The sequence below is a fragment of the Rhinoderma darwinii genome, chromosome 1 (assembly GCF_050947455.1).
Source record: "Rhinoderma darwinii isolate aRhiDar2 chromosome 1, aRhiDar2.hap1, whole genome shotgun sequence".
Classification (NCBI taxonomy): domain Eukaryota; kingdom Metazoa; phylum Chordata; class Amphibia; order Anura; family Rhinodermatidae; genus Rhinoderma; species Rhinoderma darwinii.
In genome coordinates this window covers 606,580,043-606,606,527 of record NC_134687.1, presented here as the reverse complement: position 1 = coordinate 606,606,527, position 26,485 = coordinate 606,580,043, and the positions used below count along the sequence as shown (strand labels likewise).

Genomic DNA, 26,485 nt, shown 5'->3' with positions numbered 1-26,485 from the left:
AGCACAATTTCCAGCAACCACTGGAAATTGAGAAAGCGTAGCCTCAGAGGACTTCGAGCAGTGGGTCGCTAGGCTTGTGCGTCTCATTCTCGGGTACTTTTTAGTTGACCATACTTGGATCAAGTTTTCAATGGAAATGTACACTGGAAATGGTACAAACATTCTCAATCAACCAACATATTAGAAACAGATCTTTCAAAGTGGTTTATCAAACCTGCCGTTGTATGAAAATGTGGTCCTTCTGTTTGACTGATAGGCTGCATCGTTGGTGCTTCTCATCTAATGTGTACGATCAGCTTAAAGGAGTCGGTCACCAGGATAGAAATTTTATTTAAATTGTGCACTGTATGAAAATGAATCACATGGCCCCACGGTGGCGAGCCCGCCAGCACGTAATGCCTCTCGCCTCAGAGCCAGGGGGCACATTCATTTATATTTCATGTGTTCTTATGTACTTCCTATAGATGCTCTAACTTGAAGACATCTGTTCTGGGGACACATTCCCCTTTAAAGGGGTTGTCTCATGAATATCTGCTGGCCCACCTTTCCATTTGTTGCCACATCTGGCCGCTACAGGGGAAATTAAGTTTTACATTCTGACCATATCCATTCAATAGTGTGGGAGGGATGCAATGTCCAGTGCTGGTAAAACTGAAGAATTTTAGTTTTTTTCAATTTTACTCAAACAAACGAGTGAATGACCCCACAAAAAACAGGGAAGATAATAAAACGAATTAATCATAACATGTTTTATTACATAACTGCCTCTTATCACAAAGAGCGAACCTGTAGCAAGTCAGGCCTGCGTTATAACACTATGAAATATTCAGGACAGTTTATTCTGGATGTAGCTCTGGAGAGGGAGAACAGAGACACAGCATTCACCCGGCAGCCCCTGATCTTAACATAAAGTGTACAGTATATTCCCCTGCACTTCTACATGAACGCTGCACCATATTCATTCACCTATAGGCGTGAGGACAGCAAAAGGACATTACATATCGCATGGAAAGAAAATTAAGCAAGTACTGAGCCGAGAGCTGCTGTTTTAGGTGCTCGTTACGGTCAAGACATTCTATTCAAATATATACAGTGAAGGAAATAAGTATTTGATCCCTTGCTGATTTTGTACGTTTGCCCACTGTCAAAGACATGAACAGTCTAGAATTTTTAGGCTAGGTTAATTTTACCAGTGAGAGATAGAGTATATTTAAAAAAATACAGAAAATCACATAGTCAAAATTATATATATTTATTTGCATTGTGTGCACAGAGAAATAAGTATTTGATCCCTTTGGCAAACAAGACTTAATACTTGGTGGCAAAACCCTTGTTGGCAAGCACAGCAGTCAGACATTTTTAGTAGTTGATGATGAGGTTTGCACACATGTTAGATGGAATTTTGGCCCACTCCTCTTTGCAGATCATCTGTAAATCATTAAGATTTCGAGGCTGTCGCTTGGCAACTCGGATCTTCAGCTCCCTCCATAAGTTTTCGATGGGATTAAGGTCTGGAGACTGGCTAGGCCACTCCATGACCTTAATGTGCTTCTTTTTGAGCCACTCATTTGTTGCCTTGGCTGTATGTTTCGGGTCATTCTCGTGCTGGAAGACCCAGCCACGAGCCATTTTTAATGTCCTGGTGGAGGGAAGGAGGTTGTCACTCAGGATTTCACGGTACATGGCTCCATCCATTCTCCCATTGATGCGGTGAAGTAGTCCTGTGCCCTTAGCAGAGAAACAGCCCCAAAACATAATGTTTCCACCTCCATGCTTGACAGTGGGGACGGTGTTCTCTGGGTCATAGGCAGCATTTCTCTTCCTCCAAAAACGGCGAGTTGAGTTAATGCCAAAGAGCTCAATTCTAGTCTCATCTGACCACAGCACCTTCTCCCAATCACTCTCAGAATCATCCAGATGTTCATTTGCAAACTTCAGACGGGCCTGTACATGTGCCTTCTTGAGCAGGGGGACCTTGCGGGCACTGCAGGATTTTAATCCATTACGGCGTAATGTGTTACCAATGGTTTTCTTGGTGACTGTGGTCCCAGCTGCCTTGAGATCATTAACAAGTTCCCCCCGTGTCGTTTTCGGCTGAGCTCTCACCTTCCTCAGGATCAAGGATACCCCACGAGGTGAGATTTTGCATGGAGCCCCAGCTCGATGTCGATTGACAGTCATTTTGTATGTCTTCCATTTTCTTACTATTGCACCAACAGTTGTCTCCTTCTCACCCAGCGTCTTACTTATGGTTTTGTAGCCCATTCCAGCCTTGTGCAGGTCTATGATCTTGTCCCTGACATCCTCAGAAAGCTCTTTGGTCTTGCCCATGTTGTAGAGGTTAGAGTCAGACTGATTAATTGAGTCTGTAGACAGGAGTCTTTTATACAGGTGACCATGTAAGACAGCTGTCTTTAATGCAGGCACCAAGTTGATTTGGAGCGTGTAACTGGTCTGGAGGAGGCTGAACTCTTAATGGTTGGTAGGGGATCAAATACTTATTTCTCTGTGCACAATGCAAATAAATATATAGAATTTTGACTATGTGATTTTCTTTCTTTTTTTTTTATATAATCTAGTTCTCACTGGTAAAATTAACCTAGCCTAAAAATTCTAGACTGTTCATGACTTTGACAGTGGGCAAACTTACAAAATCAGCAAGGGATCAAATACTTATTTCCTCCACTGTATTAAGGCTTATGGGGGTATTCCGCGGCATAACACTTGTATTTATTTATTTTCTGTAGCGCCAACGTATTCCGCAGCGATGTACAGGAGATTGTTATCAATCACATCAGCGCCGGTCCCCAATGGAGCTCATAATCCAATTTCCCCTTTCTCAAACACACTTTAGAGCCAATTTTATAGGAAACCAATTAACCTATATGTATGTTTTTGGAGCATGGGAGGAAACACACGCAAACACAGGAGAACATACAAACTCCATACCGATGATGCCCTTAGTAGGATTCGAATCCAGGACCCCAGTGCAGCAAAAACAATATTGCCAACCATTGAGCCCCCATAACCCCCAATAAAAAAATAATGTATCACTGCAGCTAATCCCAAAATCCCTCCTTCTCCAGTGGGTTCCTCCCAGGTGTCCTGGATTTATTCAGAGTCCCGAATCTCTGTACCGCTCTGATGCCCCCGGATACAACCCTTCATTTTTTCCAGGCCAATGCTCTCAATTGTGCAGCTTGGCACATAAAAAAGGAAATTATAGGTGATTGTGCGAGTGGCCTCATTGGAACAGCTTATTGGGAATGTTAGGGTATTTTCACACGACAACGCCAAATACGTCTGAAATTACAGAGCTGTTTTGAGGAGAAAACAGCTCCTGAATTTCAGATGTTTTTACAAGTGCACACGTTTTTCGCAGCGTCTTTTACGGACGTAATTGGAGCTGTTCTTCATTGGAGTCAATGAAAAACGGCTCCAATTACGTCCCAAGAAGTGTCCTGCACTTCTTTGACGCGGGCGTAATTTTACGCGCCGTCTTTTGACAGCAACGCGTAAAATGACAGGTCGTCGGCACAGAACATAGTAAGACCCATTGCAAGCAATGGGCAGATGTTTGCCGATGTATTGGAGCCGTCTTTTCAGGCGTAATTCGAGGCTTAAAACGCCTACATTACGTCTGAAAAGAGGTCATGTGCACATACCCTTACTGTCCATTTTATGGGTCACTGTGGCTGGCTGTTTTATGGGGCACTGTGGCTGGCTGTTTTATGGGGCACTGTGGCTAGTTGTTTTATGGGGCACTGTGGCTAGTTGTTTTATGGGGCACTGTGGCTGGCTGTTTTATGGGGCACTGTGGCTGGCTGTTTTATGGGGCACTGTGGCTAGTTGTTTTATGGGGCACTGTGGCTAGTTGTTTTATGGGGCACTGTGGCTGGCTGTTTTATGGGGCACTGTGGCTGGCTGTTTTATGGGGCACTGTGGCTGGCTGTTTTATGGGGCACTGTGGATGGCTAGGTTATGGGCCACTGTGGCTGGCTGTTTTATGGGGACACTGTGACTGGCTGTTTTATGGCGCACTGTAGCTGGCTGTTTTATGGCGCACTGTAGCTGGCTGTTTTATGGGGCACTGTGGATGGCTATGTTATGGGGCGCTGTGGCTGGCTGTTTTATGGGGCACTGTGGCTGGCTATGTTATTGGGCGCTGTGGCTAGTTAAGTTATGGGGCACTGTGGCTGGCTACATTATGGGGCACTGTGGCTGGCTATGTTATGGGTCACTGTGGCTAGCTATGTTATGGGGAACTGCAGCTAGCTATGTTATGGGCCACTGCGGCTGGCTGTTTTATGGGACACTGCGGCTGGCTGTTTTAAGGGGCACTGTGGCTGGCTGTTTTAAGGGGCACTGTGGCTGGCTATGTTATGGGGCACTGTGGCTGGCTATGTTATGGGGCACTGTGGCTGGATATGTTATGGGGCACTGTGGCTGGATATGTTATGGGGCACTGTGGCTAGCTATGTTATGGGGCACTGTGGCTAGCTATGTTATGGGGTACTGTGGCTAGCTAGGTTATGGGGCACTGTAGCTAGCTAGGTTATGGGGCACTGTGGCTGGCTGTTTTATGGGGCACTGTGGCTGGCTATTTTATGGGGCATGGTGGCTGGCTATGTTATGGGGCACTGTGGCTGTCCATGTTATGGGGCACTGTGGCTGGCTTTGTTATGGGGCACTGTGGCTGGCTTTGTTATGGGGCACTGTGGCTGGCTATGTTATGGGACACTGTGGCTGGCTTTGTTATGGGGCACTGTGGCTGGCTTTGTTATGGGGCACTGTGGCTGGCACTGTTTTGGGACACCGTGGCTGTCCATGTTATGGGACACCGTGGCTGGCTTTGTTATGGGACACAGTGGCTGGCTTTGTTATGGGACACAGTGGCTGGCTTTGTTATGGGGCACTGTGGCTGGCTGTGTTCAAGAGGTACTGTGGCTGGCCATGTTAAAGGGGCCTATCACCAAGATCATGCTGCCATAACCACAGGCAGCATGACAGTGACAGATCATGATCATAATCAGCTATGATTAACTCTTGAGCACGGCCACACTTGCAAGAAAACACGGCTTGTGTTATGTACCCGGCTCAGGGACAAGTGTTCACTGGGTGGCTCCCCTCCTACTTCCCTCCCCTGGCTCACTATGTTTAACTGGTCTATTCTTATAGAGTAGAGAAAAACCTGTCAATCATAGAGCGCCGGGGGGTGGGGACACACACGCACACGGCCCGCGGGCCACATACGGCCCGTTAGGCTTTTTAATCCGGCCCGCCGAACTTGTCCAAGATATATCCGTCCTCAGCAGCTGCTAGTTCGCGCAGGAGGACGGATATATCCGTCCTGTGATCGCGCGGGTACTGACAGTTTACCCACGCGATCAGCGGCAGGAGCACGGCTGTTATACTCAGCCTGGCTCCTGCTGCAACTGCCGGAATCGAAGCACGCGCCGATTCCGGCAGTTTAACCCATTAAATGCCGCTGTCAACAGTGACAGCGGCATTTAATGTGTTTGACAGAGGGGGGAACTCCCTCTGTCTCCCGATCGGCGCCCCCGCAAACAAATCGCGGGTCGCCGTCGGGTTTCCATGACAGCCGGGGGTCTAACAAAGACCCCCAGGTCTGTCTTCAGCATCTGCCTGTTAGGCGATGCCAGAGGCATGACCTAACAGGTTGCCTGTCAGTTTTACACTGACAGGCAATAATGCGAAGTATACCAAAGCATTATATATGCGATCGGCATATCGCATAGTGAAGTCCCCTGGTGGGACTAAAAAAAAAAAAGTAAAACCGTTAAATAAAGTTTGTGAAAAAAAAAATACAAAAAATTACAGTCAAAGTCAAATAAAACTACTTTTTTGCCCCAAAAAGTGGTTTTATTTAATAAAACGGTCAAAACAAATCACACATACACATATATGGTATCCCCGCGATCGTAACAACTTGACCAATAAAATGAACACATTAATTAAACCGCCGGATGAACGGCGTCCAAAGAAAACGCAAAAAACAACGGCAAAATTCTCTCTTTTCTCCCATTCCCCCCATAAAAAATAAAATAAAAGTTCATCTATAAGTCCTATGTACCCCAAAATAGTACTAATGAAAACTACACATTGTCCCGCAAAAATCAATCCCACGTACGGCCACATCGACGGAAAAAGAAAAAAATTACGCCTCTTGGAACGCGGCGATGCAAAAACAAGTAATTTTTTTCTAAAAAGGTTTTTATTGTGCAAACGTAGAAAAAACATATAAAACCTTTACACATTTGGTATCCCTGTAATCGTGCCGACCCATAGAATAAAGTTAACATGTTATTTACGCTGCATAGTAAACGGCGTAAATTTATAACGTGAAAATTAATGCTGGAATAGCTGCTTATTTTCAATTCTCTCCTAAAATAAAGTTAATAAAAGTTAATCAATATATTGTAAGCATCTAAAAATGGTGCAATTACAAAATACAACTCGTCCCGCAAAAAACAAGCCCTTATACGGCTATGTCGACGTAATAAAAAAAAAGTTACGACTCTTGGAATGCGACCATGAAAAAACAAAAAATAATCCTTGGTCATTAACGTGCAAAATGGCCCGGTCATTAAGGGGTTAATGTGGCGCGTATTTCTCTTTATTTCACTTTAATTTTCACTTCGTTTCACGTCACCATTAAGCCCTTCGGTTTTCAAAGAGTACAATATCAGCCGTCACTTTGCCACGAAGCATGCAAACTATGCTAGCAAGCAGTCAACACAAGAACGGGCGGCTACTGCTCAGAGGTTGGCAGCTAATTTACAGAGTCAACAGAACTTTTTTCTTGATAAATCACAGTGCGTATGTTATTTTAATCTATTTACATTTCCTCCTCCCAGTATCTGCGAAATAGTATGTAAATGCCATATCTTGCATATTCCTTGAGACAAATTTATTAACTGATAAGGGCTATTTTTCACATTTGAAAGACAGTTAATAAATTGGGTTGTAGTGTTCTTACTGTGCTATGAGGTTTGCACACACTACATTTAATGCTTTAGTATATCCGGCCCAAACACTCCCTCCAAATGCTCCTGGCCCGGCCCCTCTGTCAAATTTTAGAACCCATTGTGGCCCGCGAGTCAAAAAGTTTGCCCACCCCTGCTCTAGATGATCATTATCGCATTTAGAGCAGCTTGATCTTGGTGACAGGTTCCTCTTAAGCGGTCTCTTAGCTGCTGATGATGTGGGGCTACTGTAGCTTTAACTATTCTAGCGGGCTTCACTATTACGGGTGCCCTGTGGCTGCCTGTTTAAGAGGTTTTAGTCGATGTCATTGCTACGGGACCACTGTAGCTGTAGCACTATTATGGGTGCATCACTATAGGTAACACTGTTATAGGGGCACTGTGGCTGGCTGTGTTATGGGGCACAGTGGCTGGCTGTGTTATGGAAAACATTATGGAATTTTAAAAATGAACTTGGAAAAGAATGCAAATTCTCATCTCAAAACATTGGAGATGTGTCAATGTCATATTAAAGAAGCTGAAGTATGGGGAGTTGACTGTGGCGTCCTCACATTGTATAGCTGGTTTAGCCATCTTGTCTGTGACATGGAGGAAACATTGTAATTGCCATTAGGGCTGTGTTCACACGTTGCAGATTTGTTGCAGATTTTCGGTACACATTTTAAGCTGAAAATCCGAAACAATTGCAATACACAGCATGTGGATAGGGTTTTCAAAACCCCATCCACATGTAGCCGAAAAATCTGCTCAAAATTCAGGGCATCTGCAGCATGTCAATTCTGTTGTGGATTTGCCACGATTTTGGTAAATCTGCAAATTTGCAGTAAAATCCACGGTGGACAAATCCGCATTCTGTGAACTCAGCTTTTCAATACAGTATATGTTCTCCTTTCACAGTTTTAGGTCATTATAATCTGTTGTCCCCTGTTATCAGCCACTTTGGGTTGAAGGGAAGCTAACCATAGTGTTCTTTAATAGGATAACTGATAGGACGCCCCCCAAAAAATCCACATCCCTTGATCACTCCTTTATCTTCGCTCATCCTGTAACGTTGTGGCAGTTTTATAAGGAGTCATATTTCGGTGTACTGGCCCTTTAAAGGAATGTAACTGTTTTATTGCTACAGGCTATATCTAAAAACACTACACCTAAACTTGTAACAAGTGTCTAATCTCATTTGCTTCACAATCATATTTTTATACACCTGTTCATGACGACACTTACGGAATGCTAGGAATTCATCATTACAAATTTTTCTCAGATCATAAAATTCTCTGGCTTTTTATTGGAAACATTATAATGATATAAAACATTTACTGGCCCTTTAAAAGGTCACAATGCAAAAAAAAGGCAACACAAGTTCCATGCCGCACATTTTACGGTTCTCGTCACATGACGGCCTGAACTCATATTCGCCAACATAAAGTGATCATCAGCGGTGTCTTTCGTGTAGAATAAATCAGCCGGAAGTGGATTAGAGGAGTACATTGCATTCTGTGCAATATCAACAGCTTACGAAGGAAATCTATGTTAAAGTGACGGTTCACCTCTAAACATCTAAAAAAATGTCTTAAATAGGAGTCTTTGGGATGGGACCACCACTGATCACTAAAGTGCCATACACATAGGATTTCGGGATCGGACTGCCTTATGCGTATGGGGGCCTCCCGATTCTTCTTCACAGTAGATGTCAGGAGAAATAGGGATAGGGCATGTTGGATTTCAACATTCCCGAATCGTAGTTACCACTGGAAATTAGCTGCTGCCAGAAGAGCCGGACATCAGCTTGGTCATCGTCCCCCCCATTGAAATAAAAATACGCTGACCAAGAATACTGTACATGTTTTTGGTGGAGTAGGATGAAATTGCTGTCAGCTGAACGAGCATTTGGCTGTCCGCTACCTCATGTGTATGGCCAGCTTTAGTCAAAAAGCAGATTTTTTTTTATCTCTAAGTTGCTGTATGTAGCCCCAGAGGTGTAGCTAAGCTTTGTTCACCAGGGGCATGAGTTTGCTGCCCTAGCCCTGTATCCCATCTGGGCATGGGGCGGTTTTTCATACTGATGACCTGTCCACAGGATAGGTCATTAGCATATGATCGGTGGGGGTCCGACACCCAGACACCGGACCGATGAGCTATTCCGACTGCCTCCGGGAACCAGATGTTATGCAGTGGTCGTTGCCGAAAGCAGATGGCTCTGTACTCTGCATAGCAGCCACGCTGCAGAACTGCAACTATTCACTTGAATAGCAGCAGTGCTGTAGAACGGCCACTATACAGTGGTCGGAGTCTTCTACATCCGGCACGGACCATTGCATAGCATCTGGTGCCCGGAGGCAGCCGGAACAGCTGATCGGTGCGCTGTCCGGTTGTAGGACCCCACTGATCATATACTGATGACCTATCTTGTAAAAAAAATGCTCCATGCCCAGACAACCCCTTTAATACCCTGGCCAAGACAGAGTAATTGGGGCAAATGCCCTACCAGTCCTACCCTAGCTACACTTCTGTGTGGCCCAGTCACAAGTCGATATAAAAAGCTGATCACAAATGTATGGCACGTGACACCTAAGTCTCTCGCCCAACCCTAGGTTTTACCGCTCTGGCATCTTCCAGGGTACGGGAAAGTAGTAATTAGCAATCTGGGTTTAAAGGGAACCTATCACTAGATTTTAAGGTACTGAACCACCAGCATGTCGTTACATTGCTGGGGTTTTATAGTCCTAAACATCTCTCAAAACTTCGCTTTTCAGCATTTCATCTTAAAAGAAGTTGTAATATTTAGTAACCTTGGAGTTAACGATTCTTTAGCAAACTACGTAGGTGACAATCTCCTATCCTGCTGTTTATAAAATATATTTCAAGGATACAGATCTGATATATAAAAGTAAAAAACAAAAAGTGGATTTAATTGCTTTGATGTCATAGATGATTTGGGGCAGCCATAAAGATATTCCTATATTCTACTGTATTCAACAGGTATTCCACACATGTGCAGCCAGATACTCACTGAACTAGAAGTTAACGCAACCTATGAGTGCTCTCCTTTTTCTCCGAACCCTATGACCCGATTGTTTAAGACTTCGACAGGTGTCCAAGTTCCTGGACCCCAACTAATCTGATCTTATATATTTTGTCAGCAGATCCTTCTTAGGCTGGGTTCACACGAGCGTGGAGTTTTTGCGCACACAAAAACGCAGCGTTTTGCGTGCGCAAAAACCACTTAACAGCTCCGTGGGGCATCAGCATATGATGCGCGGCTGCGTGGTTTTCACGCAGCCGCCATCATTATGACACTCCATTTGGATGTTTGTAAACAGAAAAGCACGTGGTGCTTTTCTGTTTACATTCATCCTTTTGACAGCTGTTGCGCGAATCACGCAGTTCGCAAGGAAGTGCTTCCGTGTGACATGCATGGTTTTCACGCACCCATTGACTTCAATGGGTGCATGATGCGCGAAAAACGCCCAAAGAACGGACATGTCGTGACTTTTTTTGAGCGGACTCACGTTGAGTAAAAATCACGCAGATGTCCGCACGGCCCCATAGACTAATATAGGTCCGTGCGACGCGCGTGAAAATCACGCGCGTTGCACGGATGTAATTCCCGTTCATCTGAATGAAGCCTTAGTGGAATACTCTTCCACTTTTATAGGGTCAGGATCTAAATTATTTTAATAATTTTTTATTGTATGGTTATATTCATATTTTTCTATTATTGGTACCATTAGGTACACACACAACAGAATTGCTGCAGAAAATTTCTGCAGCAATTCCGTTGAAAAACGCAGACATCCCGCTGCGGCAGTAAACCAGCATTTCCTGCGGTTTTTACATCAGAAAATGGTGCGTAAATTGCTGCGTTTCTCCCAATGTTAGGAGATGGAGACATCTCCACTGAAAAATGCAGCAATTCAATTCACTTTCTGCCGCAAGAATGGACATGCTGTGGTGCGAAAAATACGCGGGTCAATTTCTGCTTGGAATTTTTACACAGTGTGGATGAGATTTGTTAGATCTCACCCACTATGCTGCTATTGTATTGTGCTGCGTATATTCCGTCCGAAATTCCATCTGGAAAAAACATGGCAATTCCGCAGCGTGTGGACGAGCCCTAATTTTACTGAAAGTACATATATTAATTGTGTGTTAGGAATGACCGGTATATGTGATGTTGCTGTTTTTTATGGAGCATACTGTGTGACTATTATTAATTTCCCTCTTGGGATCAATAAAGTCTTTATCTTATCTCTTCAAAATCTCACAATATAATGTCTGATATCTAATAAATTATTATCTATATAATATCTAGTATATAATAGTTTTACAAAACTTTTTGCGATTCGAGGATTTGGATTGTCCACCAATCTATGTGGTTTCAATAGATCTCCCTATCTTCATGGCACCTAGTAAGCAATCGTTAATAACATAAATAAAATTCAAGAAAGATACCTTATGTGAGTAATGCTGGTCCACAATACGAGCCAACCCAAAGTCTCCGATTTTAAGTACGAGGTCTTCCGTACTGATCAAGATATTGGCTGGTTTTAGATCCCGGTGGAGAACGTTGGCTGAATGGATGTATTTCAAACCCCGTAGAAGCTGGTAAATAAAAAGCTTGGCATGGTCCTCACTAAGTGGCCCTTGTTCCAACAGCCGAGAAAGATCTGTCTCCATGTGTTCCTGAATGATGTAAACCACATTGTATCTGAAAATGTCTCCTTGAAGGTCTCCTTGAAGGTCAGCCCCCCTGGGTCCTAACACAGCGTGAACTTTCACAATGTTGTCATGGTTTAGACGTCGGATGATCTTAATCTCCCGCAAGGCATGCTTCATACTCCGACAGTCACTAATAGTAATCTTTTTCACAGCCACTTTTCGAGAATTTTTGCTGTCGGTTGCAGAAAGAACAAGACCATTGGCCCCAAAACCCAATGGCTTAAAATCTACAAAGTGACTACCCAAATCATAGCCGTACACGTTAGCAATAAAATCACACTTTTCTGCCATGACAACGCCAATGTTTTTCAAATTATGGGTAGAGTTTTTTCAAAATATAGGCCAAGCACAGGTCGAAAAGCTACTTTCTGTCAAACCAGTTGACCGGACAATAATAGGATATTCCTTAAGGACTTCAATAAGAAAATATACAAAAAAAAAAAATTACAAAAATTACTAATTGAGAAATTTCATTGATGAAGCTAAAATTTATACTAAGGTTTCAATAGTTCTTGTATCTCCAGTTAAGGCTCTTTCCATCCAAACATAACTATGTTATCCCGCTAAAGAGTATCTCAGCCTTTCCCTGCCATGTACTGGCTTCACAAAGGAGTAGATTGCTGGTTTTATACTCATCTCGTTGACAACCAAGGCCGTGACGTAATATTGTGTGGTGCAATCTTTCAAGACACTGGCTCCAACCACTCTTAGTTTCTAAGCTTCCGTTGAATGTCTACAGACCTGTAGCATCACCGCTTGCCAGAAAACATTCCCGTTATTCCCATGCTTGTCAGCCCGGTGATAATTAATGAATGAGCTTATTCTCCTTCTCTTAATCTCCCTCTCGGTGATGCAATCCGTCCTGAAGCCGGAGAACACAAGTGAGCAGCGTGCAACCCAAGCCTGCTTCCCGTCACAGCAGCGGAGCCGTACACTTTTCTGATGCCACCGTCATTGCTCAGCTCTTGTCTTGTACTGTTCTAGCAAGTGATCCTTGATCTTTGTAGAAGACTCCAATTCTGCGAGAGACCTACATTGTGATCTGCAGCCAGCCTTGAGTTGTCTCTTTATCATTCTCTCTGAAAGCAAGAACAAGATTGATTGAATTGATAAGACAATAAATGGTAGTTGCTTATGTTAATTCTTACTGTGCGAAGGTTGACGTGAAATTTACCGCAGTGTCGGAGCCTGACCTTTGGTAATTCATTAGCCCTGCTCACCTGCATTTTTCTAGCAGAACAATCCTATAGGTTATCTAGGTTTACAAGTAGCGTTGTCATTCAGAAAAGTCGTCATTATATTACATGCTTTGAAACAATCATGAACACTTAACTGGAGGGCAAAAGGCATTAACACGTGTCCTGCCATGGGCAGAGGCAACGACAGGGCTGGTCCCTGCGGGTAAAAGACAGAACGTAGACCATCCATCAGTGGTCATCTAAAACCTGCACTGTGGGTGCGCTTTGTAGGAAGGGAGAGTCACATTGATTTTTTTTGCTTGCCTGGAATTATACCACACAGGATCTGACTTCTGGACTGGATTGAGAAGAGTAGTTGCCCTATGCCCCCTCACACCCACATTATATGATTGCATCCACTTGGTGCTCTAGGCAGACCTGAAGCTACCATCTCTACCTGATCATGGTTATAATAACTGTTGGCAGATATTACCAGGGAAGTTGATAGTAACCTTCCTACTACCCTACATCACCAGGGAAATTGGCATTAGTAGATTTATTAACCTAGGTTACCAAGGTATACTTTATGGCCAAAAGTATTGGGACACACCTCTTAATCATTGAATTTAGGTGTTTCATTCAGTCCCATTGCCACAGGTGCAAAATCCAGCACCACTGAGGACTGCAGTGTGTGTTTGTGTGTGCTTGGGTGTGGTCGCTTGTGGAGCAGCTCCAGGGACTCCAGGCTCCAGCTAACAGCATTCAGCTTCCAGCCCCTGGCTTCCAGCTTCCAGGCTCCAGACTCCAGCTGACAGCTTCCAGGCTACAGCTTCAAGGCTCCAGCACCCAGCTTCCAGGCTGCAGCTACCAGCTTCCAGGCTCCAGCATCCAGCCTCCAGCTACCAGGCCCAGACCAGGGACTCTCCTATACCAGCAGCCCAGGTTTGTAACATCGTACCTGGGCTTGGAGAGGGCCCTGAAGGGGGCTCCATCCTAGGATGGAGCCTCGGTCCTTCACCCTCAGGAGCAGGCTGGTGGAGGGTGGAGGGACCAGCCAGCAGGCTGCTAAGAAACAGTCAGCCTCAGGGGAGAAGAAAGCATCCAGGGGCAGCAGCAATGTTGTCCCAGCTCCCCCAAAGGCTGAGGCTCCAAAAGGTGCCGCGAGGAGAGGATCGGAGATGGCGTCGGTTTTCCCTGGAGAGGGCCCAGCACCATCGGGGCCGGAACAACAGTGCTGCGGGGACACCCTGGGATGGGGATCGCTGAGGCCGGGAGAGGATGTCACGGTGTTTAGCTCCCGCCTGGCGGCCCACGTCCAGGAGTACCGTGACCTGGGTAAGTCCCTGCAGCTCCTCCGGGGTGAGCTGACAATGGCCCGAAGCAGGGCGGCCAAGTCCTCCGGGGCAAAGAGGGCCCGGTACGCGCTGCAAGTGCGCTCTTTGTTGCAGGACATAGAGGAGATGAAGGAAAGGCGCCAGGAGATTGTCGCTGGGGGAGGCGTCTTCTCGGAGAAGCTCCAGAACGATGATCGTTTTGGAGAGATGTCGTCCCCCAGCGTGAAGACATGTGTGGCAGAAGAGGACAAAAGTTTAAGACCATCTGTGTCGGTTTCCACCGGGTCCCCTCGGAAGGAGGATAGCGATTCGGAGGTCCCGAGGGAGACTGGGGAGACTGGCAGCGAGGAGGAGGATGGAGGAGTGAGGAGGATGGCGTCGCCCAGCAATGTGCGGCTGCCTTCGTCGTCTGGGAGCAGCTCTGAGTCCGAGGACGAGCGTCCCCCGGGTGTACTAACGCAGATCCAGGAGCTGGAATCCCCAATACCCATGGAGGGATTCTGCTTTGGCTCAGAGCTGCCAGCCGAGGATGAGGGGAGAAAAAAGAAAAAGAAAAAGAAGAAGAAGAAGGAGAAGGAGAAGAGGCCCCAGGTGAGACTCGTATTTAAATTGGGGTCTCCCCTGCACTCCAGGCCAGAGGATGTCTCGGTTCGGGGTGCAGGTCCCGCAAGTCCCCCAGTTCCAGCTTCTGCAGTGGGGCTGGAACGGGTAAACGGGAAGAAAATCGTGGGGCCGGGCAAAATGGCGCCAGACGCCGTTCTCTGCAAAGGGGGCGGTACTGGTGTCATCGTGTCAGGGGGAGTGGTCCCGAGGCTGACAGAAGGCGAGTCCCTGAAGCCGGCCAGTAGCGTGAATCAAGGGCCGGTGAACGGGGCGGACCAGAAGTCAGCAGCACGTTCCCGTGATGTAGCTGACTGGATGTCAGCCGGCTCTGTAACATCTGAGTCGGCTGACAAAGAAGGCGGAAAGTCAGCTACAGCCCCGGACAGAGGCGATGCTGACAACGATGAGCCAGTGGGAAGCCCCTCCCTGAGAAAGGGGAGTGGTTTGGACGCCGCAGACCAGCCCGGCAGCGGCGTCCGATATGTTGAAATTAATAACCCGATGCTGGCACTGCCGCAACGCAGTGTCGGAGTAAATGTCTCCCCTCCCCTGGTTGCCATGGACACTAATGAAGCGGAGGGTAGCGTGGAGGTACCGCTTATAACATCTGGCGGTCTCTCCACAAAAGCACCCAATGATGCGGAGGTGGGAAGTGGAGGAGGGGGGGCAAAAGCAATTGAAAAAAAGAAAAATGTTGATCCTGACCTGGCCAAAGAAATGATGTATGAGAGTTTGTTTAGAAATGTGATAGGTAATAGCGTGGGTAATAAAAATGTGTCAAATTCTTTAGATAATGTGCCAACCAAGGGTGCAGAGGGGCCGGGTGCTCCCTCCACTACTACTCCCAGCAGATCTTATGCTGGGGTAGTGAGGGGGGGACCACCGGCTCACCCTTCTTTCTCCTCTGGCCCCAGGGACGGTAACTTGCAACAGCGTCTCCTGGAGGCCTTAAGGGAGGGGAAGCAGACCCTAACAGTAGGGGGTGTGCAGCGGGACCTATCCTTTTGGATAGAGAGGTACGGTCTGGATGCCTTCCGAGAGAGAAGGGGAGATCAGTGGTCGCTCCCAACAACCGGGCCGGCCGCTGCCAGGAGGAATGTGGTCCGTCTCCGGTGGCGGGGCAATGATGCGTGCCCTCCTAGAAAGAGGGTGGTGGAGCTGCTGCTGGAGATGGGCTTCAAGGCGAGTGACATCTTTGCCTTGATACATCCTTATGGTACGGCCGAGTTCGACATCAGCTTTGTTCACCCGGGGGGCCTTGAGGTCTTCTGGGGGAATTATGAGCTGGTGAAGAGCGAGCCCGGCTGGCGGGATTTTGCTGTACAAGCGATCTCCCGCCAGAGTGGTCTCAACAAAGTGACCGTTCTCACCCGTAACGAGTCACTTTCTTGCGTTGATATCATGACCTGGTTGAGCAGATATGGCGAGGTGGCGGAGATGCCAAGGAAGAACTTGGACGAGTTTGGCATCTGGTCAGGGGCCTGGACGTTTATGGTCAAACTTAAACGTCTGGGGCAAACTGTGTCCCACATTCCATCCTCCGCTTTTCTCGGGAGGGATCGAATCTTGGTCTTCTACCAGGGGCAACCGAAGCTGTGTCACCGGTGTGGCGACCCTTCACACCTGAGCGCCAGCTGCACTGTGCAGAAGTGCGCTCATTGCGGAGGGGTAGGCCATCTAGCCGCAACGTGTGGCCAGATTAGGTGCCACCTGTGTGGTGACTTAGGTCACCCATTCAGTCGGTGTCCACGCTCCGTGGTCAACACTGTCTCTAAACCTGTGGAAGAGGAAAGTGGGGTGGCTTCTGCAGGTGAGGAGGCATGTGGCGATGGCGGAGCCCAAGGGCAGGTGAAGAACGCTAAGAGAGCCCCCCCTTCCTATCAACGAAGGCAGGAGAAAAGGCGAAAGGAAAGGGAGCAGAGAGAGGCCCAGGCAACTGGGGTGATCTCTGGCCCTGACCTGGACCCTGGCCCAGAAACAGATGCCCTTGAGGAGGCCGATTTGAATGAGGAGATCAGGAGGATCCAGAGAGAGCAGGTGGCTGAAGACTCTCAGTCCTCCCATTATGAAAGCGTTGGTGAGGAGGAGAGGGTTCAGCCTAAAGAAAAAGGGACACAGGGAAAGAACGTCAAAGCGCCAAGAACATCTGGCTCTACCCTGACCAGGGAAGGCAGGACCTGCACCCCCCTGGGTCTCTCCCCCAACCGCTACCAAGCCCTCATGGATATTCCAGCTCCTCAAGGCAAGGAGGAGGGCGAGGTAGGGGTCTCCGGGGACGCTGAACCTCCTCCCTTGCGAGGTGCACTGGTTTCGGGGGCGGAGGTTGCCCTGGAGTCGGAGGATAAAGAAGGGAAGGGGAAAAATTTGGAAGAAATGGACTCTTCGGTTTCCAAAAAAAGGGCAAAGGGGAGGAATTCCGAGGGGTCTTCCTCAGATAAGGAAGCACAGAGTGGAAAGAGGAAAGCCGTCTAACTCAATCATCTTAGATGGCGGCACCCGCACCGTTGACGCTGGCATCGATTAACGTTGCCAGCATTAAGTCTGATATGGCTAGATTTGCAGCCTTTGATTTTCTTGGCCGAGTTGAAGCCGACATTTTGTTTTTGCAGGAGACCAGGCTGTCACTTTTGGCAGACGTCGTAAAAGCTAGGAGGGAGTGGCGACGCGGGCCCTCCTACTGGTCTCTTGCGGCTGAGCCGTATAGCGGTGTGGCGGTCCTTTTCACCGCACCGGTAACATGCCGACGGATGATTGAGTTAGAAATGGGGAGGTGCTTGATCCTAGATGTTCTCATTAGGGGGCAAGAACTACGACTAATTAATATCTATGGTCCCCAGACTGAGTGGGACAGAAAAAGCATCTTCATGAGAATTAAACCTTTCCTTTTTACGAGCCGACAAGTCATCTTTGGAGGAGATTTTAATACTGTCGTTAGACTCCAAGACAGAGGAGGTTCCAGAGATAGGTTGGCTTATGATAGTGTGACATTAAATAGCATAGTTAGCGATGCTCGCCTGGTGGATATCCACATCAGGCATACCCCAGGTCACTCGGGGTTCACCTATCATAGAGGTAATTGTAGGTCTAGGATAGACAGGTTTTTTTTTAAGGAGGAAGCCATCTCTTCAGCAGTGTCCGTTGTTGAGGTGGAGTTCTCCGACCACTGTCTAATTATTTTCTCTTTGAATATTGCAGAGTCCCTCCAGATGGGAAGAGGTGTATGGAGAATGAATTCAACTCTCTTGGAAGAAACGGAGATAAGACAGGCCTTTGAGGATTTTCTTCAAAGCCAGGTACCTTTGTTGGATCTTAGTGGTGCTAAGTCAGAGTGGTGGGAGATGTTCAAAAAACGGGTAGCAGAGTTTTTCCGCCAGCTCTCGTGCCTCAGGTCCCTGAATAGGTACCGCCTATATCAGGAACTGAGGAGGAAACTCGAGCATCTAGTCTCCACCGGAGGTAGCCGTGAGGAAATCTCCGGGGTGAAAGCTTTGCTTAAGAGGTGTCAGTATGATAGGGACGCATCTTTGGTTCTTGAGAGGGATTTCGGGAGGTACCGCTCGCCCGACCCCTACAGGAACTGTAAAATGTCAGTGAATCGTAAGATCATTACAGGACTGGCTGATAGTACAGGCTCCCTGAAGAGATCCAAGTCAGGGATCCTGGAGGTTGTCAGATCCTTCTACTCACACCTCTTGAGAAAGCAGGATCTAAACAGAGATGAGATGTCGGCTTTCCTGGCCGAAACCATTCCCGAACCAGGGGTAGACCCCGCTCTTGGTGTTTTGATAGAATCGATCAAGGAAGAGGAAGTGGGACTGGCGATTGACGGGCTTGCCGTTAAAAAATCGCCAGGTCCGGATGGCTTAACATCCGAGTTTTATAAGACCTTTAAAGGAACCCTTGTTCCTCTCTTGACCGCGGTTTTTAATGAGTGCCTTTCCTCGGGTATTTTGCCAAAGTCAATGAGGAGGTCGGCCTTGATTATTTTATCGAAGGGTAAGGACTCGACCCGTATTGAGAATTGGCGTCCCATAGCGCTTCTCAATACGGACAGAAAGGTTCTCGCAAAGGTGCTGTTTAATCGGCTGGTGAAGTTTGCACCCCGGCTCCTTTCGCCGGTCCAGCACTGCTCTGTTCCAGGCCGCAGCACGATTAGTGCTGTTCTCAGTGTCAGAGAGGCAGTGGAGCAGGGAAGTGCTGGTCGATGGAAGGGGTACATCCTGTCCTTGGACCAGGCCAAGGCTTTTGACCGGGTGGACCACGAGTACCTCTGGTCGGTCCTTCTGAGGTACGGCCTACCGGGGGGGTTTGTCAATTGGCTTCAGACCTTATATACTGGGGCTGAGACTTTTGCGCTGGTGAACGGTTGGGTTGGAACCCCCTTTGAGGTTGGGTCTGGTGTCCGCCAGGGTTGTCCCTTGAGCCCTTTGCTATATGTGTTTGCAATTGATCCTTTTCTTAAAAGGATCGATCGTGGGCCATTGGCGGGGGTCGGGGCCGGCCTGGAGGGGCCGGAAGCCACTCAGAGGGTGGTTGCGTACGCAGACGACGTCTCTATTTTCGTCTCCTCGAGAGGGGAGGCGGATTGGGTGATGTCGGAAGTGGAACGTTACTCGTTGGCATCTGGGTCCAAGATCAACCGGGATAAGTGCGAGAGTCTCTGGCTGGGAGGCGGAGATCCTGGTTTTGATCTCCCGGACACCCTTCCAGAGCCTCAGGGGTCTGCTAAGATCTTAGGAGTCGAATTTGGCCCGGGTGATTATCCCAAGAAAAACTGGGAGGGTAGGCTGAATCTAGTTGCCCAGAAGGTCGGCCAATGGAAGGGTTGGTCCTTAACCCTGAGGGAAAGAGTTCACCTGGCCAAGGCCTACCTGTTGCCCATGTTGCTCTACCTAGGCAGTGTGTGCATTTTGCCAGAACCTCTCTGGACTCGGGTCTATTGCCTGTTCTTCCAGCTGTTATGGGGGAACAGGCTTAACCTAATCAAGAGGGAGGTTACTTACCTACCAAGGAGACTAGGCGGGTTAGATATGGTTAACCCGGTGGTGTTTCTAGTAAACACCTTTGTTAAGATCAACCTGGCAAACCTCTGGCAAGAGAGGGCTCCTTGGTGGATATCCTCCTGCAGGGGGTGGTTTCTGCCTTTCTTCCAGGAATGGGAGAGAGGAGGGCAAGTGAAAGACCTGCGTACGCCTCACGGACATCTCCCGGCTTATGCCACCCTGGTGCTGAAGATTGTTCGCCGGTGGGGTCTGGGAGTGCGGGAGATCAGGACCATGTCGAGAAAATTTCTTGACAGTACGGTCCTGATGACCCACTTTCAGAAGCCCCTGGCGCTCAAAGACTGCCCAAGTAGTGACCTCGGGGTGGGATTAAAACTTTTAAATTCAGCGAGGATTCCCCAGAAGTTTTGGGATCTGGCTTGGCGTTGCTTCCATGGGAGACTGTATGTAAGAGGCAACTTGAAGTACAGAAACTCTGATGATAGGGGTTGTCCCCGGGAGGAGTGTGGTGGCGTGCTGGAAAGCATGGAGCATTTCCTGCTTCATTGCCCCTTCAATACAGAGGTATACAAAAGGGTGGGAGCCTCCATTGGTTGGCCAGGCCTAACCAGCCTCTCCTATGCTGGGTGGGCCTATGGAGTGTTCGGAGACCTTGGTGGTAGGGACCACTGCACCTTGTTTCTAGTCAGTATAGTGGTTAGGCACTTTACATGGAATACACGAAGCCTAGTCTCTACTCAGAAGAAAATCCTCCTAGTCGATGAGGTTGTTAGCAATATCATGGGTGACCTGGTGAAGGTGCATTCTTTGGAGGTTGACAGATTGGGGGCATCCAAAGCCTCTCGCCTTTGGAGGGGCTTTTCCTTTCGGGTACCTTAATGTGTCGGCCTCCATGAGGGGGAGGGGAGGGTTTTCGCCGGTGCTCAACTGGAGGTGGGGGTCTGCGTTCCACTGAGGCACCAAAAGAATATTAGCGATAGGGCTAGGAATAGGGAAAGGTGAGGGTCAGCATAGGGTCAGTTTTTAGTAGGGTCAGTAGAAGGGCTAGTAATAGGGTAAGGAGATAAGGCAAGTGATAGGGATGGGTGAGGCGGTGGACGTGGAGTTTGGCCTCTGGGGGGTGCTGGGGGGCCTTTCCCTTCTCTCTCTCTGGTGATGGGCTGGGTAAGCACAAGAAGTGTTTTGTTTTGTTTTTGATAAAGGCAGAAAAAGGGTTTACAAGTGACCGAACTTGGTGCTTTCGGGAATGTTTTGGTTTTGTATTTGTATGGTTTTTGTAAGATTAGTTGTGTATATATTGAATATATTGTATATCCTTTTGTATATTGTTAGACTAGGGTCATTTTTTAGGGGGGTAATAGTTAGGTTGGGAGGAGGGTTGGGGTTGTGGTGGGGGTGTGCCTAGCCCAGCCCTGGACTATGCGGACATGGGAGGACATGGGGCGGGGGGCTGGGCTGGGGTATTGGGTGTGGTAGTAGGGGCCAGCATCTGGACTACGCGGACATGAGAGGACATGAGGCGAGATGCCGGCTGGGGGTGGTGAAGGTTAGGATATGTAAGGATAGGGAAAGATAGGATATGTGTGTGTGACATTTATTATGGTGAAGGGAAAAAATAAATAAATAAATAAATAAATAAAAAAAAATATATATAAAAAAAAAAAAATTAAAAATTGTAAAAAAAAAAAAAAAAGGTGTTTTGTTGTTTGGGGTGTTAGTTGCTTATTTGTTTTATTGTTATTGTTTCTGTGCACTTTGGTTGGCATGGGTGGGAGTAGGTTCTTTTTTGCTATTGTTTTGTTATGTAGTTTTTGGTTTTATCTTTTTTGAGAATCTAGTTGTTGTTGTTTTGGATAAGGTGTGAATGTGGCTGTATGAGAGGAGTATATCGGGCCAGGTCAGGTGTTATATATACAGCAATGTATTTTTTGCTAAGATTTTGTTTTTAGTTATGAATTTTGTAGATATGTTTTTGTATTTTTCTATAAAATAAAAAAGAGTTCCAGCACTCGCCATGCAGTCGTCTTTACAAACATTTGTGATAGAATGGGTCATGACTGGCCTAAGTAGAGTCATGTAATATTTTACCTACTAAACCTCTTCACCCCCTTTTCCTGCCCATCTCCCAATAACGACACGTGACAACCGAGGTTGGATATGAAATGGCCACAGCAGCCGTTTATTTATTTACATTATTTAAATGCAATTTAATCCGAAACATTCGGATAACTCCACCTCTAATTCACATGACCCAACATGGGTCAGAATCAGAATTAACCATAAACATTTTTTAATACTTTAACAGAGATGGGGAAGTCCTTGAAGCCATTTTAAGACCATATTTTCCTTTAAGTTAGCCATCTGCAAACCACCACCAACTCTTTACCTCCAGCCGTAAACCAGCTCGGAGGCACCGCTCACCTCTGCAGATGGCTCCAACCACCAGAAGACCACTTCAAAGGGATAACACCCTATGAAGTCTTCAAATGATATACCTTTTTGGGGGACGCATACCCCCGATGCGACCCCCCCACCATTTTGTACTGACCAACCTCAAGGACTCCCCCCGCCACAGCGAAACAGGCCTTGACTACCTTAAGCCTGTGAGTTCCTCCAAACCACCACCGCCCTCTCAATTCCTTCTGCTAAGGCCAAGCTCCACAGATCAATTCCAACCTCGGTCAAATGCACCCCATCACTACGCCAATAGTTCCCAACCCCGGACTCCAGATCCCTGTGACGAACACAAATGCCCCCATTCTTGGCAACGAATCGTGACACCGCCCGATTCACCTTAATGCGGGCCTTGTTAACCCTCTCCACCGACCTTGCCAGGCGCCAAGCCTTCCTCGGAACTATGTCCGACCAAACAATCATCAAGGACGGATGAGACGCCCACAGACACAGCAAATCATGCTTTATATCCCGCACTAGCTCACGAAAGGGGCTTACCCCTAGATCGTTCCCCCCAACATGTAACACCAAAACCTCCGGGACTCTATCCAGGCGAGCATATGTTTGAAACTCGGCCAATACCCGGCTCCATAACATACCTCGAAATCCCAACCAATGTAACACCGCATCCCGACGCGGAATGCGAAGCTGGCGGCCATCCGGGCGCACGTCCGCCCGCAGTGCCCCCCAGTGCACAAAAGAATGTCCTAACAGCCAGACTAAACATGGGCGATGATCTGAAAGAAAGGACAAGAAACTCACAGAAAATGATAAGAAACAACGTACAACTCATAACAAATGAGGGCGCACGTAAGACCTAAACCTATTGGACTCCCAGCGGCCAATGCGCCGCACGCCCTCGTCATCCAACCCCCAACGCCCAGCTTCCGTAGCCGCGCCAATTCTGAACGAGTGAGACGAGTAACACCCGTCCCCCACACCAACCACAGCCAAGCATTTTTTGAATACTGCATCAAATTGATACTTAGACAGAAATGGCGCCTCCGGCACCTCGCCCAGTGACCTGAACGCACCCATGCAAGCGACCGGACACATCGTCGATCCCGGGAGAGCAAACAACACTATCCGCTTACCTCGGCCCAACTGATCGGTCTTGGACCGCAGCACCAACAACTCGAGTCTATCCCCGTAAAGACCAACATCCGCCTGTCGCAACCCCCCACCCTTAGCCTTACTAGGGGAGACCAACTCCCCAATTCGGAGTGCCCCAAAAAACGCGAGGGAAAAAGCCAACCTAAACAAATCTACCTCATAAGGTGAATTACAAACAGCCCCCTGCGATGCGCCCAGTGAACCAAGGAGGGCAAAAGACACAGGTCGCCTCTGATCTGCTTCGGCCCTGCCTCTACGCAATCCTTTCAAAGCTTGCTTTACTAGAAAATGCTTGGATACATCCTGGAAACCCCGTAATTTGAAACCGAACGCCAAACCAGCAACGAAACGATTCACCTTAGCCAGCGAAAACCCCGCCTCCCACGCATCACCCAACCAATACAACAATGCTACCAACCTGTCTTGCTCCGTGCAGACGTTGCCCAATACTCTTACCCAATCCTCCCATTGCTGCCAACAAGCCGAATAAGCGTTCCAAGTCGCCCTAGCCGGCGACCGTTCAATCAACCCTTCCACGGGACCGAAACCAGCTCCCAGAGATGTTCCGGGCAAGCCAAGCCGGACGCATCCGCTCCCTGTGCCAATTGACGAAAACGATCCCACTGCGAGCGAGAAAGAGCATCAGCAATACAGTTGGACACCCCTGGCACATGCACCGCCACCACCCACGCGTTTAGCGACAAGCACAATAACACTAGGTGACGCAGCAACTGAACCACCGGTGGAGATGATGCCGATAAGTTGTTAATTGCTAACACCACTCCCATGTTATCACAGTGGAAACAAACCTTTTTATCCCTGAGCCTGTCCCCCCAAATGGTCGCTGCAACCACGATGGGAAACAGCTCGAGCAGGGCCAGATTTCGCGTAAGGCCACTGACCACCCAGCTGTCCTGCCAGCTCCCCGCACACCATTGACCCCCCGCATATGCGCCAAAACCCCCGGACCCCGCCGCGTCAGTAAACAACTCCACGTCACTCATTTCTTGCACCGGGGACATCCACAACGATTTACCATTATACTGCCCGAGGAACTCGTCCCATACCTGCAGATCTGCCTTGTGTTCCAAACCAAGCCTCACAAAATGATGGGAAGCCCTGATACCCGCCGCCTACTAAAAATTCTACCCATTGGCATAATCCTACAGGCAAAGTTCAACTTCCCCAGCAGCGACTGGAGTTCGCGCAAAGTGATCTTTTTTACTCGGCAGGTCTGCCTCACCTCCTGCCTCAATGGTAGTAATTTATCCTCAGGCAGCCTGCACTCCATAGCGACCGAATCAATTGCGATCCCTAAAAAACAGATGGTGGAAACTGGGCCCTCAGTTTTACCCGGCACCAACGGAATTCCGAAATCCGACGCAACCTTCTGCAAGCAATACAATAGGTTACCACAAACAGGAGAACCGCTAGGGCCGACACACAAAAAGTCATCCAGATAATGTATCAACGAGTCCACCCCCGCTACACCCTTCGTCACCCATTCCACGAAGCTACTAAAAGCCTCAAAGTATGCGCACGAAAGAGAACACCCCATTGGAAGACACCTATCGACATAGAACCCCCCGTTCCAGAAGCAAACCAACAGCCGTTGGCTTTCTGGATGTACAGGCAGCAAACGAAAAGCCGCCTCAATGTCTGTCTTCGCCAACAACGCCCCTTGTCCCGCCCCTCGCACCAACGCCACCGCCTTATCAAATGACGTGTAAACCACCGAGCATAAATCGTGATCTATCCCCTCATTTACCGACGCTCCCCTGGGAAAGGACAAATGGTGAATCAAGCGGAATTTATGGGGCTCCCGCTTCGGCACAATTCCCAAGGGGGATACAACCAAATTCACAACAGGCGGCTCGACAAAAGGACCGGCCATGCGCCCCAGCGAAACTTCCTTTAACAGTTTTTCTGAAAGAACCGCCGAGTGCAAATAAGCCGACTTAAGGTTACGCCGCGTAACCGGAACCTCATACGGAGGAGGGGGAATAACAAAACCAAACGAAAACCCCTCAAAAATTAACTTGGCTGCAACCCTATCCGGATATTCAGTTAGATACAGTGCCATTCTTTCCACCCTCACCGGAGACCGACCCTTGGCCAACGGCGGAGGACTGAGGACCTGACCGCTTCCCTTTCCGCATACATTTTGCAGCCCCATGAGAGGAGCCGTTACACTCCGAACAGACATGTTTAAATTTGCGTGAGGCCCCGAACTTACACTGGCCATCAATGAACTGCCAGCAGAATCCAAGTTTTGAACCGGAACCCTGTCCGGACTGACCCGACTGACCTCCTTGGCCAACGCTCCCGGGAAAGGACTGCTTAACCGGGGCCGTAACCCTTAACCATAGCGCAATATCTTTCTGATCCCACCGAATCGCCGGTCGTACAGCTTTTCGCTGGCGAAATTGCTCATCATACCGCAACCACGCCTGCCCACCGTACGACCTATACGCCTCCCCGATGGCATCGAAATAACAGAACAACGCCGAGCAATTTTCCGGTGCCTTTTCTCCGATCACGCTCGCCAAAATAGCAAAAGCTTGCGACCAGTTAACGAACGTCTGCGGAATAAGCCTATACCGCCGGCGTTCTTCTTCTTCTTTTTTACTCTCATCCCGCTTGCCTTTATCCAGATTGAACTTAGCAAGCGGCAGAAGAGAAAATATCTCCACGTATTCATCTTTCCAAATACGGTCCCTCACCTCCTGCTTCAGGTGAGCACCTAACGGACCCTCAAAACAGACATACACCTCCCCCCGAGCGCGACCATCCAGCCTAATTCTATCCCCATCCTTCAGCGCCTCAGTTTGAACCGACACTGCTACTGTTTCTCTTGACACCCCCGAAACATTACTACCCACGGACCGCGGCAATACATCACGATGACCTTCCCATACCACCGCCGGGGACACCGCAGGAACTACAGGGGCCGCTGCCCTATCTAAACGCCCAACTAACTCGCGCAAACCCACCAAATCCGATAAGCCATCGCGCCCGACAACGCCACTATCGACAGCCGCAACCTCCGCGCTTACTACCCCACCCTGACAACC

At 48.1% G+C, this 26,485-nt stretch overlaps 1 protein-coding gene across 2 annotated transcripts in view; it reads right to left on the bottom strand.

The window, feature by feature from the left end:
• Positions 1-26,485, bottom strand: part of MAPK4 (mitogen-activated protein kinase 4) — a 93,020-nt gene that overhangs the window by 19,717 nt on the left and 46,818 nt on the right. The window contains exon 2 of one of the 2 annotated variants that reach the window (XM_075840986.1): positions 11,460-12,805. The exons of the other annotated variant lie outside the window; for it this stretch is intronic. Coding sequence (XP_075697101.1) covers positions 11,460-12,017 — 558 coding nt within the window. The 5' untranslated portion in view covers positions 12,018-12,805. The remainder of the gene's footprint in view (positions 1-11,459; positions 12,806-26,485) is intronic. 2 annotated transcript variants of the gene reach the window in all.